At 45.4% G+C, this 18656-nt stretch overlaps 1 protein-coding gene across 5 annotated transcripts in view; it reads right to left on the bottom strand.

Moving 5' to 3' along the window:
* Positions 1-2418: 2418 nt before the first annotated feature.
* LOC139409584 (phosphatidylinositol 3,4,5-trisphosphate 5-phosphatase 1-like) overlaps positions 2419-18656 on the bottom strand; it is a 52937-nt gene continuing 36699 nt past the window's right edge. For 2 of the 5 annotated variants that reach the window (XM_071154958.1, XM_071154961.1), the window contains exons 21-27: positions 14752-14831; positions 14563-14650; positions 4582-4728; positions 4424-4490; positions 3971-4192; positions 3017-3498; positions 2419-2795 (exon numbers count right to left, since the gene is read on the bottom strand). In XM_071154958.1, the coding sequence (XP_071011059.1) occupies positions 2746-2795; positions 3017-3498; positions 3971-4192; positions 4424-4490; positions 4582-4728; positions 14563-14650; positions 14752-14831 (1136 nt within the window). In that variant the 3' untranslated portion in view covers positions 2419-2745. The remainder of the gene's footprint in view (positions 2796-3016; positions 3499-3970; positions 4193-4423; positions 4491-4581; positions 4729-14562; positions 14651-14751; positions 14832-18656) is intronic. The other 3 variants (XM_071154959.1, XM_071154962.1, XM_071154960.1) reach the window with 2 other exon arrangements.

Raw genomic sequence — 18656 nt, 5'->3', positions numbered from 1 at the left:
GTCTTTAAGAGTTTATTCGGAAGATAACAGCTCTATAAATATTATTTTGTGGTGCCCCGACTCTCTAGTTAATTACATTTACACCGATTAGCTCAATCAGGTGATATTAATTACAGAGAAAGGATTTTATAGAATAGCATGTCATATCACTTAATCCGGCATAGCCAAAGACACGACATATGTTTAAACTGTTGTTGTTCATGTTTTGCTGTGTTCTAGTGTACTATGGAATATATTGCTTTCTGACTCTTGACACCTATCCCAGTCATATTTAAGGTTAGAACTACCTTTCTAAGTGTCCTGATACTTCTATCTTGGAGTTGTATTTTTATGATAACATAGCTACACTTTTTTAATGTGTATAGTATTGCTTACTTGGTGTGTCCAATCAATTTTGATTTCTCTTCTAATTATGGCTAATTGGAAAAGCTGTTCAAAAGAGGACATTGTGTTATTTTTTTGTACTCCCTGACGAAGGCCATGCAGCCGAAACGCGTCATTTAAAAAAACTGTTTCTATTGAACATGCCATACTGATAAAGGCATTTTAACTAATTACATGAAGAGTGCCTTGGATCTCCTTTCTGAGTAGGGTTTCTAACCCTGTGTTTCATTTTCAATAAATGTGCACAATAAAAATCGAAATAAACATGTTTTCACTTTGTTATTATGGGGTATTGTGTGTAGATGGGTCAGATTTTGTATTTATTTAATCCATTTTTAATTAAGACTGTAACAAATTTGGAATAAATCAACCGTATGAATAGTTTTTGAAGGTTCTGTAATCCAATGTGATGTTCAAAAGACAGATGTAAAGACATACATTTAGAGAAAATAAAGTATAATGAAGTAATAACAAAACAACAAAAGAATCACTAAATAGCAAAGCTGGGTCGGAGCTCGTAAAATGGCGTCAACAAAATGGCTTCCATTCAATACAGCGATCTCTTATTCTTGTACCATCTAAACCACTGCAAAATATATTTTTCCATTGTCAAAAATTAAGAACGGGAAGCATATAAATAACACACATAGAATAGATCTACCGCTACTTAGACTGGCTTATCAATGGAAATGGCAGATCTATAACACATAAAAAAGATCTACAGTTTCTTAGACTGGCTTATCAATGGAAATGGCAGATCTATTACACATAGAACAGATCTACAGTTTCTTAGACTGGCCTATCAATGGGAATGGCAGATCTATTACACATAGAACAGATCTACAGTTTCTTAAACTTGCCTATCAATGGGAATGGCAGATCTATGGCTCTGTAGAAGTGTATGATGATAAGGGTAATGTATTTAATGTGTTGAGTATGGCTTGTACGGTGTTTTAGTTTGTATACAATAGTACTGTGTGTGTAAGACAGCTACATTTCATCCTATACCTCACATCCTATACCTTTTTTCCCCCTCAACTTCCCTTTTTTCCTAGTATCCAGTTGGTAGTTACAGTCTTGTCTCATCGCTGCAACTCTCGTACGGACTCGGGAGAGGCGAAGGTCGAGAGCTGTGCGTCCTCTGAAACACAACCCAAACGCACTGCTTCTTGACACAATGCACACTAAACCCGGATGCCGGCCGCACCAATGTGTCGGAGGAAACACCGTACACCTGGCGACCGTGTCAGCGTGCACTGTGTTCGGCCCGTCACAGGAGTCGCTAGAGCGACAAGGATATTCCTGCCGGCAAAACTCTCCCCTAACCTGGACGACGCTGGGCCAATTGTGCGCCGCCCCATGGGTCTCCCGGTCACAGCCAGCTGCGACAGAGCCTGGACTCAAACCCAGAATCTCCAGTGGAACTATGTTGCAGTGCCTTAGACCACTGAGCCACTCGGGAGGCCCATAACTCACATTTCTATGCGAATTTGGTCTGGTCGCCCAAAAAGATACAGAATGCAGCTTTAATTAAAATTCATTATTCTATTTATTTTATTTTTTCATTACGATTTTAATTCATGGACCGAGTATATTAAATAGACTAATATACTTTGTATATATTCTATGCAGTTGGTAAAAAATTAATAACTTTGTCAATCCAATTATGTTGGCCACATAATTGTAAATGTATTTGGGGGCATCTGAGTGGTGCAGTGGTCTAAGGCACTACAACTCAGTGCAAAGAGCATCACTATAGTACCTGGTTTGAATCCAGGCTGCATCACATCCGGTTGTGATTGGGAGTCCCATAGGGAGGTCCACATTTGGCCCAGTGTGGTTGGGGCTGGAGTAGGCCTTCCTTGTAATAATACTACTTTGTTCTTAACTGACTTGTCTAGTTAAATAAAGGGTCAAAAAAATAATTAAAATCACATTCATGCAATACCATCTACAAACCAGCTGGTGGTAGCATTAACATATATAAAGGATACCTGGCCACTGGGCCTGTGAGAAATTAATAGGAGAGGCAGGTGAACATGATTCCCTTTAGTTTAATTGAGATTGTTGTACAAGTCTTTAACAAGGATTCCTATAATCTAAAGAGCTTTTGTAGTTGTCAGCATTTGTGCAACAAAAAAAAGAACAACGATGATACTTATTTCAGAGGACTCCACAAATCCTCAGAGCGGTGCCATGAATACAGCCTAATGCATATGCAAAGATGAGTTCGTACAGAAACTTGTTTGGAGAGGCAGGAAGACGAGCATTGCAGTGACTGACACTAGCCACCATTCAACATCTCATTTTAACATATAGGACAAGAGGAGGAGGGTTTTCAGCCAAAAAAAGCAAACAAAGTCATTTCACTGAACGGCCCATCTTCGGTGGTTGAGTTGCCTCATGATGAGCTGGGGGGGAAAAAGGAGAAGATATGACAGACCTGTTGCTTTCATCAGCCTATTGTGTTGACTATGTGCATAGTTTAATGTACAGAACAGCTTCAGCTGCGGTATTCGAAGTTTAAAACCATGACAACAGAAGCTATAGGCAACTTGCTTGCATGATATGTGAACTAAGACTACTTGCGTGATATAGATCGTTTCATGAGGGATAATAACTGTAGATTTACCTTCTTTGGGGAGGGGCTGGATGGGCCTTGTAGGTGGACGCAGTTTGCTGGGCAGCTCCGAGCTGTCTCTGTAGTCTTTAGGCTTAGTGGGCGTGATGTCCGCCTGGCCTGGGCGGGACTTCATGGGCAGATGTGGTCTATTGGTGGTTTGTACCATGCCCCCCTCGGAGCGCGAGGGCTTCACAGGGTTCTTGGTGTAGGTCGGGGGGTGGAGCGGGGCCGAGGCTGAGGCAGTGTTGACGGAGGACGGGGGCTTGGTCTCAGAACAGGTGTAAGAGCGGTTACGAGGGGTGGGGACCGGGGGCCGGTCAGGGTCCTGGTCAGAGGGTTTGGTGAAGGAGAAGATGGGGTCTGGAGGGGTCAGCTGATCCTTGGAGCGTTGAGGGTCTGGTTGGTCTTTAGCTCCTCGTGGAACTCCTCCCTTCCCCATGGAGCCGTACAGAGGGTTGTCAAACATCTCCGCTGGCTTCCCCCCCTCACTACTAGAAGACAGCATACAAAAGAAGACAGGCAGACAGACAGACAGGCAGACAGGCAGACAGGCAGACAGGCAGACAGGCAGGCAGACAGGCAGACAGACAGGCAGGCAGACAGGCAGACAGGCAGGCAGGCAGACCGGCAGACAGGCAGACAGACAGACAGACACGTCATTCAGAGTACAGCTTCAGACTTACATTGGGGTATCAATCTATTCACTCTCAGTACATTGCCTGCTCTGTGAGAAAACTGCAACAGTATCGTTCAGTCCCATTTCTTTTCCACTTCAAGTAGGCCTAAATCATGGAACTCTACATACTAGAGGTCAACGCCACCTCAACAAAAGTCCCTTTACACTGACCAATTGAAACCATTTCAATGGAGACGAGTCACTGTCTGGGAAAACCAGGAGTTCTGAAAACTATAATCTCATCAGATATTTTCTCTTAGATCTAAGCTAGTCCAAGACAAACGTACACGTTATCGGATGCTTTTCCTGTAGGGCTTCGCACAGCGCTGCGGTCGTTAGCAGTCTTTTTAGGAGAGGTGTTTCCATGGGTCTGGTCCCTACCCCCGAACCCACCTCCGGAGCCTGATTTCGGGGACATGCTGTAGCTCCAGCCCCTGTCTGTCACACCTCCAGACTTGAAGCCCACCCCCATGTAACTGGGGTTGGTGATATCACTGGGAAGAGCAAACCTATTGAACAGGACACACGACCAAATGTTCATCTCACAACTAACAGGTAAAGGGAATGGAAAGAGTAAAGGCTCATACACACTTATACGTTTACCAAAATATATATATATATATATATTTATATTTTTTACTTGGTAATCCAGCAAAGTCAGTTTTCATTAGTTTTAAAAGAACATGTCAGCTGTGCTTGAATGCTACAAAGTAGCCATGAGGGAAGAAGGAGGTTCTCACTTGTTGATAAGATCAAGTCCTTTTCCCTTAGAGGCACCAGAATCATCCCTTTCCACTTTGATGAAATCTGTAGACAAAAAAGAGAAAAAAGAGTTGAGCTCAGCAACAAAAATATAAACCTTTTACAGGTGCAGTACGTCATTGGCTGTCAGCCTCACCGTATAACTTCTCAGTCTGTTTGCCTTCTGAGGTTCTTAACTGTACACCTCCCGCCAGGGTGCCCGTCCGCTCGCCGTGATGAGTCAATGTGACGTGGAACTCTGTGTAGGAGGACTCCGCCGCTCGCAGAGCCACACAGCCCTCTCCTGTAAGGATGACACCATGTCAGAGAGGAGGTAGAGAAGGGGGGGGCAGGAGGAGAGGATGAAGAGGAGGGGGGGGGGGGCAGGAGGAGCAGGAGGAGAAGAGGAGGAAGAGGAGGAAGAGGAGGAGGATTAGAAAATGCTTGTTTACTCTCTCTAGATGAAGACAGAGCTAGATGAAGAAAGAGCTGGATGAAGAAAGGCAGAGCTAGATGAAGAAAGGCAGAGCTAGATGAAGAAAGGCAGAGCTAGATGAAGAAAGGCAGAGCTAGATGAAGAAAGGCAGAGCTGGATGAAGAAAGACAGAGCTAGATGAAGACAGAGCTGGATGAAGAAAGGCAGAGCTGGATGAAGAAAGACAGAGCTGGATGAAGACAGAGCTGGATGAAGAAAGGCAGAGCTAGATGAAGACAGGCAGAGCTAGATGAAGAAAGGCAGAGCTAGATGAAGAAAGGCAGAGCTAGATGAAGAAAGGCAGAGCTAGATGAAGAAAGGCAGAGCTAGATGAAGAAAGGCAGAGCGGGATGAAGAAAGACAGAGCGAGATGAAGACAGAGCTGGATGAAGAAAGGCAGAGCTGGATGAAGAAAGACAGAGCTGGATGAAGACAGAGCTGGATGAAGAAAGACAGAGCTGGATGAAGGCAGAGCTGGATGAAGAAAGACAGAGCTAGATGAAGACAGAGCTGGATGAAGAAAGACATAGCTGGATGAAGACAGAGCTGGATGAAGACAGGCAGAGCTAGATGAAGACAGAGCTAGATGAAGATAGAGCTGGATGAAGACAGAGCTGGATGAAGACAGAGCTGGATGAAGACAGAGCTGGATGAAGACAGAGCTAGATGAAGACAGAGCTAGATGAAGACAGAGCTAGATGAAGACAGAGCTGGATGAAGACAGGCAGAGCTAGATGAAGAAAGGCAGAGCTAGATGAAGAAAGGCAGAGCTAGATGAAGACAGGCAGAGCTAGATGAAGACAGGCAGAGCTAGATGAAGACAGGCAGAGCTAGATGAAGAAAGACAGAGCTAGATGAAGACAGAGCTGGATGAAGAAAGACATAGCTGGATGAAGACAGAGCTGGATGAAGACAGGCAGAGCTAGATGAAGACAGAGCTAGATGAAGATAGAGCTGGATGAAGACAGAGCTAGATGAAGGCAGAGCTAGATGAAGGCAGAGCTAGATGAAGAAAGGCAGAGCTAGATGAAGACAGAGCTGGATGAAGAAAAGCAGAGCTAGATGAAAAAAGGCAGAGCTAGATGAAGACAGAGCTGGATGAAGAAAAGCAGAGCTAGATGAAAAAAGGCAGAGCTGGATGAAGACACAGCTGGATGAAGACAGAACTAGATGAAGACAGGCAGAGCTAGATGAAGACAGGCAGAGCAAGATGAAGACAGGCAGAGCTAGATGAAGACAGGCAGAGCTAGATGAAGACAGGCAGAGCTAGATGAAGACAGGCAGAGCTAGATGAAGAAAGGCAGAGCTAGATGAAGACATAGCTGGATGAAGAAAGGCAGAGCTAGATGAAGAAAGGCAGAGCTAGATGTAGAAAGGCAGAGCTGGATGAAGACAGCTGGATGAAGACAGAGCTGGATGAAGACAGAGCTAGATGAAGACAGAGCTAGATGAAGACAGAGCTAGATGAAGACAGAGCTGGATGAAGACAGAGCTGGATGAAGACAGGCAGAGCTAGATAAAGACAGGCGGAGCTAGATGAAGACAGGCAGAGCTAGATGAAGACAGGCAGAGCTAGATGAAGACAGGCAGAGCTAGATGAAGACAGGCAGAGCTAGATGAAGAAAGGCAGAGCTAGATGAAGACAGCTGAATGAAGACAGAGCTGGATGAAGACAGAGATAGATGAAGACAGAGCTGGATGAAGACAGAGCTGGATGAAGAAAGGCAGAGCTAGATGAAGACAGCTGAATGAAGACAGAGCTGGATGAAGACAGAGATAGATGAAGACAGAGCTAGATGAAGACAGAGCTGGATGAAGACAGAGCTGGATGAAGAAAGGTAGAGCTAGATGAAGAAAGGCAGAGCTAGATGAAGACAGAGCTAGATGAAGACAGAGCTAGATGAAGACAGAGCTGGATGAAGAAAGGCAGAGCTAGATGAGGGCAGAGCTAGATGAAGGCAGAGCTGGATGAAGAAAGGCAGAGCTAGATGAAGACAGAGCTGGATGAAGACAGAGCTGGATGAAGACAGAGCTGGATGAAGACAGAGCTGGATGAAGACAGAGCTAGATGAAGACAGAGCTAGATGAAGACAGAGCTAGATGAAGGCAGAGCTAGATGAAGACAGAGCTGGATGAAGAAAGGCAGAGCTAGATGAAGACAGAGCTGGATGAAGAAAGGCAGAGCTAGATGAAGAAAGGCAGAGCTGGATGAAGAAAGACAGAGCTGGATGAAGACAGAGCTGGATGAAGACAGAGCTGGATGAAGACAGAGCTGGATGAAGACAGAGCTGGATGAAGACAGAGCTAGATGAAGACAGAGCTGGATGAAGACAGAGCTGGATGAAGACAGAGCTGGATGAAGACAGGCAGAGCTAGATGAAGACAGGCAGAGCTAGATGAAGACAGGCAGAGCTAGATGAAGACAGGCAGAGCTAGATGAAGACAGGCAGAGCTAGATGAAGACAGGCAGAGCTAGATGAAGAAAGGCAGAGCTAGATGAAGACAGAGCTGGATGAAGACAGAGCTGGATGAAGAAAGGCAGAGCTAGATGAAGACAGCTGAATGAAGACAGAGCTGGATGAAGACAGAGATAGATGAAGACAGAGCTAGATGAAGACAGAGCTGGATGAAGACAGAGCTGGATGAAGAAAGGTAGAGCTAGATGAAGAAAGGCAGAGCTAGATGAAGACAGAGCTAGATGAAGACAGAGCTAGATGAAGACAGAGCTGGATGAAGAAAGGCAGAGCTAGATGAGGGCAGAGCTAGATGAGGGCAGAGCTAGATGAAGGCAGAGCTGGATGAAGAAAGGCAGAGCTAGATGAAGACAGAGCTGGATGAAGACAGAGCTGGATGAAGACAGAGCTGGATGAAGACAGAGCTGGATGAAGACAGAGCTAGATGAAGACAGAGCTAGATGAAGACAGAGCTAGATGAAGACAGAGCTGGATGAAGAAAGGCAGAGCTAGATGAGGGCAGAGCTAGATGAAGGCAGAGCTGGATGAAGAAAGGCAGAGCTAGATGAAGACAGAGCTGGATGAAGACAGAGCTGGATGAAGACAGAGCTGGATGAAGACAGAGCTGGATGAAGACAGAGCTAGATGAAGACAGAGCTAGATGAAGACAGAGCTAGATGAAGGCAGAGCTAGATGAAGACAGAGCTGGATGAAGAAAGGCAGAGCTAGATGAAGACAGAGCTGGATGAAGAAAGGCAGAGCTAGATGAAGAAAGGCAGAGCTGGATGAAGAAAGACAGAGCTGGATGAAGACAGAGCTGGATGAAGACAGAGCTGGATGAAGACAAAGCTGGATGAAGACAGAGCTAGATGAAGACAGAGCTAGATGAAGACAGAGCTGGATGAAGACAGAGCTGGATGAAGACAGAGCTAGATGAAGACAGGCAGAGCTAGATGAAGACAGGCAGAGCTAGATGAAGACAGGCAGAGCTAGATGAAGACAGGCAGAGCTAGATGAAGAAAGGCAGAGCTAGATGAAGACAGAGCTGGATGAAGACAGAGCTGGATGAAGACAGAGCTGGATGAAGAAAGGCAGAGCTAGATGAAGACAGCTGAATGAAGACAGAGCTGGATGAAGACAGAGATAGATGAAGACAGAGCTAGATGAAGACAGAGCTGGATGAAGACAGAGATGGATGAAGAAAGGTAGAGCTAGATGAAGAAAGGCAGAGCTAGATGAAGTCAGAGCTAGATGAAGACAGAGCTAGATGAAAACAGAGCTGGATGAAGAAAGGCAGAGCTAGATGAGGGCAGAGCTAGATGAAAACAGAGCTAGATGAAGAAAGGCAGAGCTAGATGTAGAAAGGCAGAGCTGGATGAAGACAGCTGGATGAAGACAGAGCTGGATGAAGACAGAGCTGGATGAAGACAGAGCTAGATGAAGACAGAGCTAGATGAAGACAGAGCTAGATGAAGACAGAGCTGGATGAAGACAGAGCTGGATGAAGACAGAGCTAGATGAAGACAGAGCTAGATGAAGACAGAGCTAGATGAAGACAGAGCTGGATGAAGAAAGGCAGAGCTAGATGAGGGCAGAGCTAGATGAAGGCAGAGCTGGATGAAGAAAGGCAGAGCTAGATGAAGACAGAGCTGGATGAAGACAGAGCTGGATGAAGACAGAGCTGGATGAAGACAGAGCTGGATGAAGACAGAGCTAGATGAAGACAGAGCTAGATGAAGACAGAGCTAGATGAAGGCAGAGCTAGATGAAGACAGAGCTGGATGAAGAAAGGCAGAGCTAGATGAAGACAGAGCTGGATGAAGAAAGGCAGAGCTAGATGAAGACAGAGCTGGATGAAGAAAGGCAGAGCTAGATGAAGAAAGGCAGAGCTGGATGAAGAAAGACAGAGCTGGATGAAGACAGAGCTGGATGAAGACAGAGCTGGATGAAGACAAAGCTGGATGAAGACAGAGCTAGATGAAGACAGAGCTAGATGAAGACAGAGCTGGATGAAGACAGAGCTGGATGAAGACAGAGCTAGATGAAGACAGGCAGAGCTAGATGAAGACAGGCAGAGCTAGATGAAGACAGGCAGAGCTAGATGAAGACAGGCAGAGCTAGATGATGAAAGGCAGAGCTAGATGAAGACAGAGCTGGATGAAGACAGAGCTGGATGAAGACAGAGCTAGATGAAGACAGAGCTAGATGAAGACAGAGCTAGATGAAGACAGAGCTGGATGAAGAAAGGCAGAGCTAGATGAGGGCAGAGCTAGATGAAGGCAGAGCTGGATGAAGAAAGGCAGAGCTAGATGAAGACAGAGCTGGATGAAGACAGAGCTGGATGAAGACAGAGCTGGATGAAGACAGAGCTGGATGAAGACAGAGCTAGATGAAGACAGAGCTAGATGAAGACAGAGCTAGATGAAGGCAGAGCTAGATGAAGACAGAGCTGGATGAAGAAAGGCAGAGCTAGATGAAGACAGAGCTGGATGAAGAAAGGCAGAGCTAGATGAAGACAGAGCTGGATGAAGAAAGGCAGAGCTAGATGAAGAAAGGCAGAGCTGGATGAAGAAAGACAGAGCTGGATGAAGACAGAGCTGGATGAAGACAGAGCTGGATGAAGACAAAGCTGGATGAAGACAGAGCTAGATGAAGACAGAGCTAGATGAAGACAGAGCTGGATGAAGACAGAGCTGGATGAAGACAGAGCTAGATGAAGACAGGCAGAGCTAGATGAAGACAGGCAGAGCTAGATGAAGACAGGCAGAGCTAGATGAAGACAGGCAGAGCTAGATGAAGAAAGTCAGAGCTAGATGAAGAAGACAGAGCTGGATGAAGACAGAGCTGGATGAAGACAGAGCTGGATGAAGAAAGGCAGAGCTAGATGAAGACAGCTGAATGAAGACAGAGCTGGATGAAGACAGAGATAGATGAAGACAGAGCTAGATGAAGACAGAGCTGGATGAAGACAGAGATGGATGAAGAAAGGTAGAGCTAGATGAAGAAAGGCAGAGCTAGATGAAGTCAGAGCTAGATGAAGACAGAGCTAGATGAAAACAGAGCTGGATGAAGAAAGGCAGAGCTAGATGAGGGCAGAGCTAGATGAAAACAGAGCTAGATGAAGAAAGGCAGAGCTAGATGTAGAAAGGCAGAGCTGGATGAAGACAGCTGGATGAAGACAGAGCTGGATGAAGACAGAGCTGGATGAAGACAGAGCTAGATGAAGACAGAGCTAGATGAAGACAGAGCTAGATGAAGACAGAGCTGGATGAAGACAGAGCTGGATGAAGACAGAGCTAGATGAAGACAGAGCTAGATGAAGACAGAGCTAGATGAAGACAGAGCTGGATGAAGAAAGGCAGAGCTAGATGAGGGCAGAGCTAGATGAAGGCAGAGCTGGATGAAGAAAGGCAGAGCTAGATGAAGACAGAGCTGGATGAAGACAGAGCTGGATGAAGACAGAGCTGGATGAAGACAGAGCTGGATGAAGACAGAGCTAGATGAAGACAGAGCTAGATGAAGACAGAGCTAGATGAAGACAGAGCTAGATGAAGACAGAGCTGGATGAAGAAAGGCAGAGCTAGATGAAGACAGAGCTGGATGAAGAAAGGCAGAGCTAGATGAAGAAAGGCAGAGCTGGATGAAGAAAGACAGAGCTGGATGAAGACAGAGCTGGATGAAGACAGAGCTGGATGAAGACAAAGCTGGATGAAGACAGAGCTAGATGAAGACAGAGCTAGATGAAGACAGAGCTGGATGAAGACAGAGCTGGATGAAGACAGAGCTAGATGAAGACAGGCAGAGCTAGATGAAGACAGGCAGAGCTAGATGAAGACAGGCAGAGCTAGATGAAGACAGGCAGAGCTAGATGAAGAAAGGCAGAGCTAGATGAAGACAGAGCTGGATGAAGACAGAGCTGGATGAAGACAGAGCTGGATGAAGAAAGGCAGAGCTAGATGAAGACAGCTGAATGAAGACAGAGCTGGATGAAGACAGAGATAGATGAAGACAGAGCTAGATGAAGACAGAGCTGGATGAAGACAGAGATGGATGAAGAAAGGTAGAGCTAGATGAAGAAAGGCAGAGCTAGATGAAGTCAGAGCTAGATGAAGACAGAGCTAGATGAAAACAGAGCTGGATGAAGAAAGGCAGAGCTAGATGAGGGCAGAGCTAGATGAAAACAGAGCTAGATGAAGAAAGGCAGAGCTAGATGTAGAAAGGCAGAGCTGGATGAAGACAGCTGGATGAAGACAGAGCTGGATGAAGACAGAGCTGGATGAAGACAGAGCTAGATGAAGACAGAGCTAGATGAAGACAGAGCTAGATGAAGACAGAGCTGGATGAAGACAGAGCTGGATGAAGACAGGCAGAGCTAGATAAAGACAGGCGGAGCTAGATGAAGACAGGCAGAGCTAGATGAAGACAGGCAGAGCTAGATGAAGACAGGCAGAGCTAGATGAAGACAGGCAGAGCTAGATGAAGAAAGGCAGAGCTAGATGAAGACAGCTGAATGAAGACAGAGCTGGATGAAGACAGAGATAGATGAAGACAGAGCTGGATGAAGACAGAGCTGGATGAAGAAAGGCAGAGCTAGATGAAGACAGCTGAATGAAGACAGAGCTGGATGAAGACAGAGATAGATGAAGACAGAGCTGGATGAAGACAGAGCTGGATGAAGAAAGGTAGAGCTAGATGAAGAAAGGCAGAGCTAGATGAAGACAGAGCTAGATGAAGACAGAGCTAGATGAAGACAGAGCTGGATGAAGAAAGGCAGAGCTAGATGAGGGCAGAGCTAGATGAAGGCAGAGCTGGATGAAGAAAGGCAGAGCTAGATGAAGACAGAGCTGGATGAAGACAGAGCTGGATGAAGACAGAGCTGGATGAAGACAGAGCTGGATGAAGACAGAGCTAGATGAAGACAGAGCTAGATGAAGACAGAGCTAGATGAAGGCAGAGCTAGATGAAGACAGAGCTGGATGAAGAAAGGCAGAGCTAGATGAAGACAGAGCTGGATGAAGAAAGGCAGAGCTAGATGAAGAAAGGCAGAGCTGGATGAAGAAAGACAGAGCTGGATGAAGACAGAGCTGGATGAAGACAGAGCTGGATGAAGACAGAGCTGGATGAAGACAGAGCTAGATGAAGACAGAGCTAGATGAAGACAGAGCTGGATGAAGACAGAGCTGGATGAAGACAGAGCTGGATGAAGACAGGCAGAGCTAGATGAAGACAGGCAGAGCTAGATGAAGACAGGCAGAGCTAGATGAAGACAGGCAGAGCTAGATGAAGACAGGCAGAGCTAGATGAAGAAAGGCAGAGCTAGATGAAGACAGAGCTGGATGAAGACAGAGCTGGATGAAGAAAGGCAGAGCTAGATGAAGACAGCTGAATGAAGACAGAGCTGGATGAAGACAGAGATAGATGAAGACAGAGCTAGATGAAGACAGAGCTGGATGAAGACAGAGCTGGATGAAGAAAGGTAGAGCTAGATGAAGAAAGGCAGAGCTAGATGAAGACAGAGCTAGATGAAGACAGAGCTAGATGAAGACAGAGCTGGATGAAGAAAGGCAGAGCTAGATGAGGGCAGAGCTAGATGAGGGCAGAGCTAGATGAAGGCAGAGCTGGATGAAGAAAGGCAGAGCTAGATGAAGACAGAGCTGGATGAAGACAGAGCTGGATGAAGACAGAGCTGGATGAAGACAGAGCTGGATGAAGACAGAGCTAGATGAAGACAGAGCTAGATGAAGACAGAGCTAGATGAAGACAGAGCTGGATGAAGAAAGGCAGAGCTAGATGAGGGCAGAGCTAGATGAAGGCAGAGCTGGATGAAGAAAGGCAGAGCTAGATGAAGACAGAGCTGGATGAAGACAGAGCTGGATGAAGACAGAGCTGGATGAAGACAGAGCTGGATGAAGACAGAGCTAGATGAAGACAGAGCTAGATGAAGACAGAGCTAGATGAAGGCAGAGCTAGATGAAGACAGAGCTGGATGAAGAAAGGCAGAGCTAGATGAAGACAGAGCTGGATGAAGAAAGGCAGAGCTAGATGAAGAAAGGCAGAGCTGGATGAAGAAAGACAGAGCTGGATGAAGACAGAGCTGGATGAAGACAGAGCTGGATGAAGACAAAGCTGGATGAAGACAGAGCTAGATGAAGACAGAGCTAGATGAAGACAGAGCTGGATGAAGACAGAGCTGGATGAAGACAGAGCTAGATGAAGACAGGCAGAGCTAGATGAAGACAGGCAGAGCTAGATGAAGACAGGCAGAGCTAGATGAAGACAGGCAGAGCTAGATGAAGAAAGGCAGAGCTAGATGAAGACAGAGCTGGATGAAGACAGAGCTGGATGAAGACAGAGCTGGATGAAGAAAGGCAGAGCTAGATGAAGACAGCTGAATGAAGACAGAGCTGGATGAAGACAGAGATAGATGAAGACAGAGCTAGATGAAGACAGAGCTGGATGAAGACAGAGATGGATGAAGAAAGGTAGAGCTAGATGAAGAAAGGCAGAGCTAGATGAAGTCAGAGCTAGATGAAGACAGAGCTAGATGAAAACAGAGCTGGATGAAGAAAGGCAGAGCTAGATGAGGGCAGAGCTAGATGAGGGCAGAGCTAGATGAAGGCAGAGCTGGATGAAGAAAGGCAGAGCTAGATGAAGACAGAGCTGGATGAAGACAGAGCTGGATGAAGACAGAGCTGGATGAAGACAGAGCTAGATGAAGACAGAGCTAGATGAAGACAGAGCTAGATGAAGACAGAGCTAGATGAAGGCAGAGCTAGATGAAGACAGAGCTGGATGAAGAAAGGCAGAGCTAGATGAAGACAGAGCTGGATGAAGAAAGACAAAGCTAGATGAAGAAAGGCAGAGCTAGATGAAGAAAGGCAGAGCTGGATGAAGAAAGACAGAGCTAGATGAAGGAAGACAGAGCTAGATGAAGGAAGACAGAGCTAGATGAAGGAAGACAGAGCTAGATGAAGGAAGACAGAGCTAGATGAAGGAAGACAGAGCTAGATGAAGGAAGACAGAGCTAGATGAAGGAAGACAGAGCTAGATGAAGGAAGACAGAGCTAGATGAAGACAGAGCTAGATGAAGACAGAGCTAGATGATCATGATTCATAGACCTAGACTAGTATTTACTCAAGCCCAAATGTGGTCTGTGTCATTCTCAGAACGAGTCTCTCCAAACAGACCACAGTTGTCCTTCTTTCTCACCATAGGATTCATCACAGTCTGTGGACTTGACACACAGGAGAATGTGCTGATCCAACAGATACTCCGGGTCTGAGATGATAGGGACGAGCTTTAAAAAGACACGAGAGGAGCTCTGTTACATCAAAAATACGCCATATTGTAAACTCAACTAGCCTAGTGCAACAAAAAAAAATGTAATTGTCAACAAACCTCAACTTGGTTTCCAAACCGAACTTTGATTGACCCATCTGAGTGATCTTGGTTCTCTCCTTCCGAGCTCTTGACGAATTCTGTGGACAGAATGTATGCAGTTATGCTGGTCCCAGATCTGTTTGTGCTATATAACCAATTCAAGTTTGGTATGAGAATGAACAATAGGAGTCGTAAAGATGAACAGATCTGGGACCAAACTAGCGTGCAGTCACTGTGAGTTAGATTACATTTCAGTTGAAGCTATTGATATACATTGTTTTGAAACAATCAAGAATCCCAGAAAAATGAAAAAAAAGCTCACAATATTTATTTAACCAGGCAAGTCAGTTAAGAACAAATTCTTATTTTCAATGACAGCCTGTTCAGGGGTAGAATGACAGATTTGTACCTTGTCAGCTCAGGGGTTTGAACTTGCAACCTTCCAGTTACTAGTCCAACGCTCTAACCACTAGGCTACCCTGCCGCCCCGAAATCCATAACTTGCGATGTGTTTGAACAGGAAGTCCACTGTGTGCAGCTCACCCTGCATTATCAGCTCAAACATAAATAACATGAGCATGTCTACTTCTGCTAAGCTTCCCAGTAAAGCAATGAAAACAATCAAGCATCCCAGAAAAATTAACATATGTAGCTTAAGAAACCAGTTTCATTATATCAATAACTTGCTGGTAACAGATGACAGATTCATAGCCTGACTCTATCTCTGAAACCCACTTAGATAATACAGTGGTAGCAATACATGGTTATAACATCTACAGAAAAGACAGAAATGCCAACAGAGGCGGTGTTGCGGTCTATATTCAGAACCACATCCCTGTGAAGCTTAGAGAGGATCTCATGTTCAATACTGTTGAAGTAATATGGCTACAGGTTCATATGCCTCACCTAAAGCCCGTTATTGTGGGAAGCTGCTATAGACCACCAAGTGCTAACAGTCAGTATCTGGAAAATATGTGTGAAATGCTTGATAATGTATGTGATATCAACAGAGGTATATTTTCTGGGTGACCTAAATATTGACTGGCTTTCATCAAGCTGCCCACTCAATATTACTTCAAACGGTAACCAGTGTATGCAACCTGGTTCAGGTTATAAGTCAACCTACCACAAGCAGAACAGGAATGAAATCCACATTTAAGGGCCAGACGTGCTGCCCTGTTCTGGGCCAGTTGCAATTTTCCAAAGTCCCTCTTTGTGGCACCTATCCACATCACTCGGCAGTAGTCCAGGTGCAACAAAAGTAGGGCCTGTAGGACCTGCCTTGTTGATATTGTTGTTAAGAAGGTAGAACAGTGCTTTATTGTGGACAGACCTCTCCCCATCTTAGCTACTGTGGCTGCCGTGCTATGTTGTTGTCTTTAGGTCTCTCTTTATGTTGTGTTGTCTCACTTGTCGAGATGTGTGTTTTGTCCTATATTTTTATTTAATTTATTTGTATTTTTAATCCAAGGCCTCATCCCCACAGGAGGCCTTTTGGTGGGCCGTCATTGTAAATAACAATTTGTTCTTAACTGACTTGCCTAGTTAAATAAATAAAAATACTCTTGCATCACCTAGCCGTGTCTGAATCCTGGCTTAGGAAGGCCACCAAAATTCTGAAATTTTCATCCCCAACTATCACATTTTCCGACGATATAGAACTGCCAAAGGGGAGGAGTTGCAATCTACTGCAGAGATCTGTCATACTATGCAGGTCTGTGATCGAACAATTTGAGCTTCTACTTTTAAAAGCCACCTTTCCAGAAACAAGTCTCTCACCGTTGCCGCTTGTTATAGACCCCTCTCAGCTTCCAGCTGTGCCCTGGACACCATATGTGAATTGATTGCCTCCCATCTATCTTCAGAGTTCACACTGCTAGGTGACCTAAACTGGGATATGCTTAAAACCCTGGCCGTCCTACAATCTAAGCTAGATGCCCTCAATCTCACACAAATTATCAAGGAATTTACCAGGTACGACCCTAAATCCGTAACCCTCTTAGATATCATCCTGACCAACTTGCCCTCTAAATACACCTCTGCTGTCTTCAACCAGGATCTCAGCAATCACTGCCTCATTGCCTGCGTCCGTAATGGGTCCGCGGTCAAACGACCACCCCTCATCACTGTCAAACGCTCCCTAAAACACCTTTCTAATCAACCTGGCCCGGGTATCCTGGAAGGATATTGACCTCATCCCGTCAGTAGACGATGGTTGGTTACTCTTTAAAAGTGCTTTCCTCACCATCTTAAATAAGCGTTCATAAAAATGTCGTTCATAAAATGTAGAACTAAGAACAGATATAGCCCTTGGTTCACCTCAAAACCTGATTGCCCTTGACCAGCACAAAAACATCCTGTGGCATTCTGCATTAGTATTTAATAGACCCCGCAATATGCAACTTTTCAGGGAAGTTAGTAACCAATATACAGTCAGTTAGGAAAGCTAAGGCTAGCTTTTTCAAACAGAAATTTGCATCCTGTAGCACTAATTCCAAAAAGTTTTGGGACACTGTAAAGTCCATGGAAAATAAGTGCATCTCCTCCCAGCTGCCCACTGCACTTAGGCTAGGAAACATTGTCACCACCGATAAATCTAAGATAATTTCAATAAGCACTTTTCTACAGCTGGCCATGCTTTCCTCCTGGCTATCCCTACCTCGGGCAACAGCTCTGCACCCCCTGCAGCAACTCCAGACAGCGGATGTTCCGAAAGTGCTACAAAATCTGGATCCCTACAAATCAGCCGGTCGAGACAATCTGGACCCTCTCTTTCTAAAATTATCTCCCAAAATTGTTGCAACCCTTATTACTAGCCTGTTCAACCTCTCTTTCGTATCGTCTGAGATCCCCAAAGATTGAAAAGCTGCAGCGGTCTTCCCCTCTTCAAAGGGGGGGACACTCTAGACCCAAACTATTATAGACCTATATCCATCCTGCCCTGCCTTTCTAAAATCTTCGAAAGCCAAGTTAACAAACAGATCACCGACCATTTCGAATCCCACCGTACCTTCTCCACTATGCTATCTGGTTTCCGAGCTGGTCATGGGTGCACCTCTGCCACGTTCAAGGTCCTAAACGATATCATAATTGATAAGATACAATACTGTGCAGCTGTCTTCATCGCCCTGGCGAAGGCTTCGACTCTGTCAATTACCGCATTCTTATCAGCAGACTCATTATCCTTGGTTTCTCAAATGACTGCCTCGCCTGGTTCACCAACTACTTCTCAGATAGAGTTCAGTGTGTCAAATCAGAGGGCCTGTTGTCCGGACCTCTGGCAGTCTCTATGGGGGTGCCACAGTGTTCAATTCTCAGGCCGACTCTCTTCTCTGTATATATCAATCATGTTGCTCTTGCTGCTGGTGATTCTCTGATCCACCTCTACGCAGATGACACCATTCTGTATACATCTGGCCCTTCTTTGGACACTGTGTTAACAAACCTCCAAACGAGCTTCAATGCCATTCAACACTCCTTCCGTGGCCTTCAACTGCTTTTAAATTCTAGTAAAACTAAATGCATGCTCTTCAACCGATCGCTGCCCGCACCCGCCAGCCCGACTAGATTCACTCCTCTGGACGGTTCTGACTTAGAATATGTGGACAACTACAGATACCTAGGTGTCTGGTTAGACTGTAAACTCTCCTTCCAGACTCACATTAACCATCTCCAATCCAAAATTAAATCTAGAATTGGCTTCCTATTTCACAACAAAGACTCCTTCACTCATGTTGCCAAACATACCCTCATAAGACTGACTATCCTACCAATCCTTGACTTCGGTGATGTCATCTATAAAATAGCCTCCAACACCCTACTCAACAAATTGGATGTAGTCTATCACAGTGCAATCCGCTTTGTCACCAAAGCCCCATATACTACCCATCACTGCGACCTGTATGCTCTTCGTTGGCTGGTCC

The sequence above is a fragment of the Oncorhynchus clarkii genome, chromosome 5, assembly GCF_045791955.1.
Source record: "Oncorhynchus clarkii lewisi isolate Uvic-CL-2024 chromosome 5, UVic_Ocla_1.0, whole genome shotgun sequence".
NCBI classification, from domain to species: Eukaryota; Metazoa; Chordata; class Actinopteri; order Salmoniformes; family Salmonidae; genus Oncorhynchus; species Oncorhynchus clarkii.
Note: the sequence above shows the minus strand (reverse complement) of the source record. Positions and strands in the feature narration are given on the sequence as shown.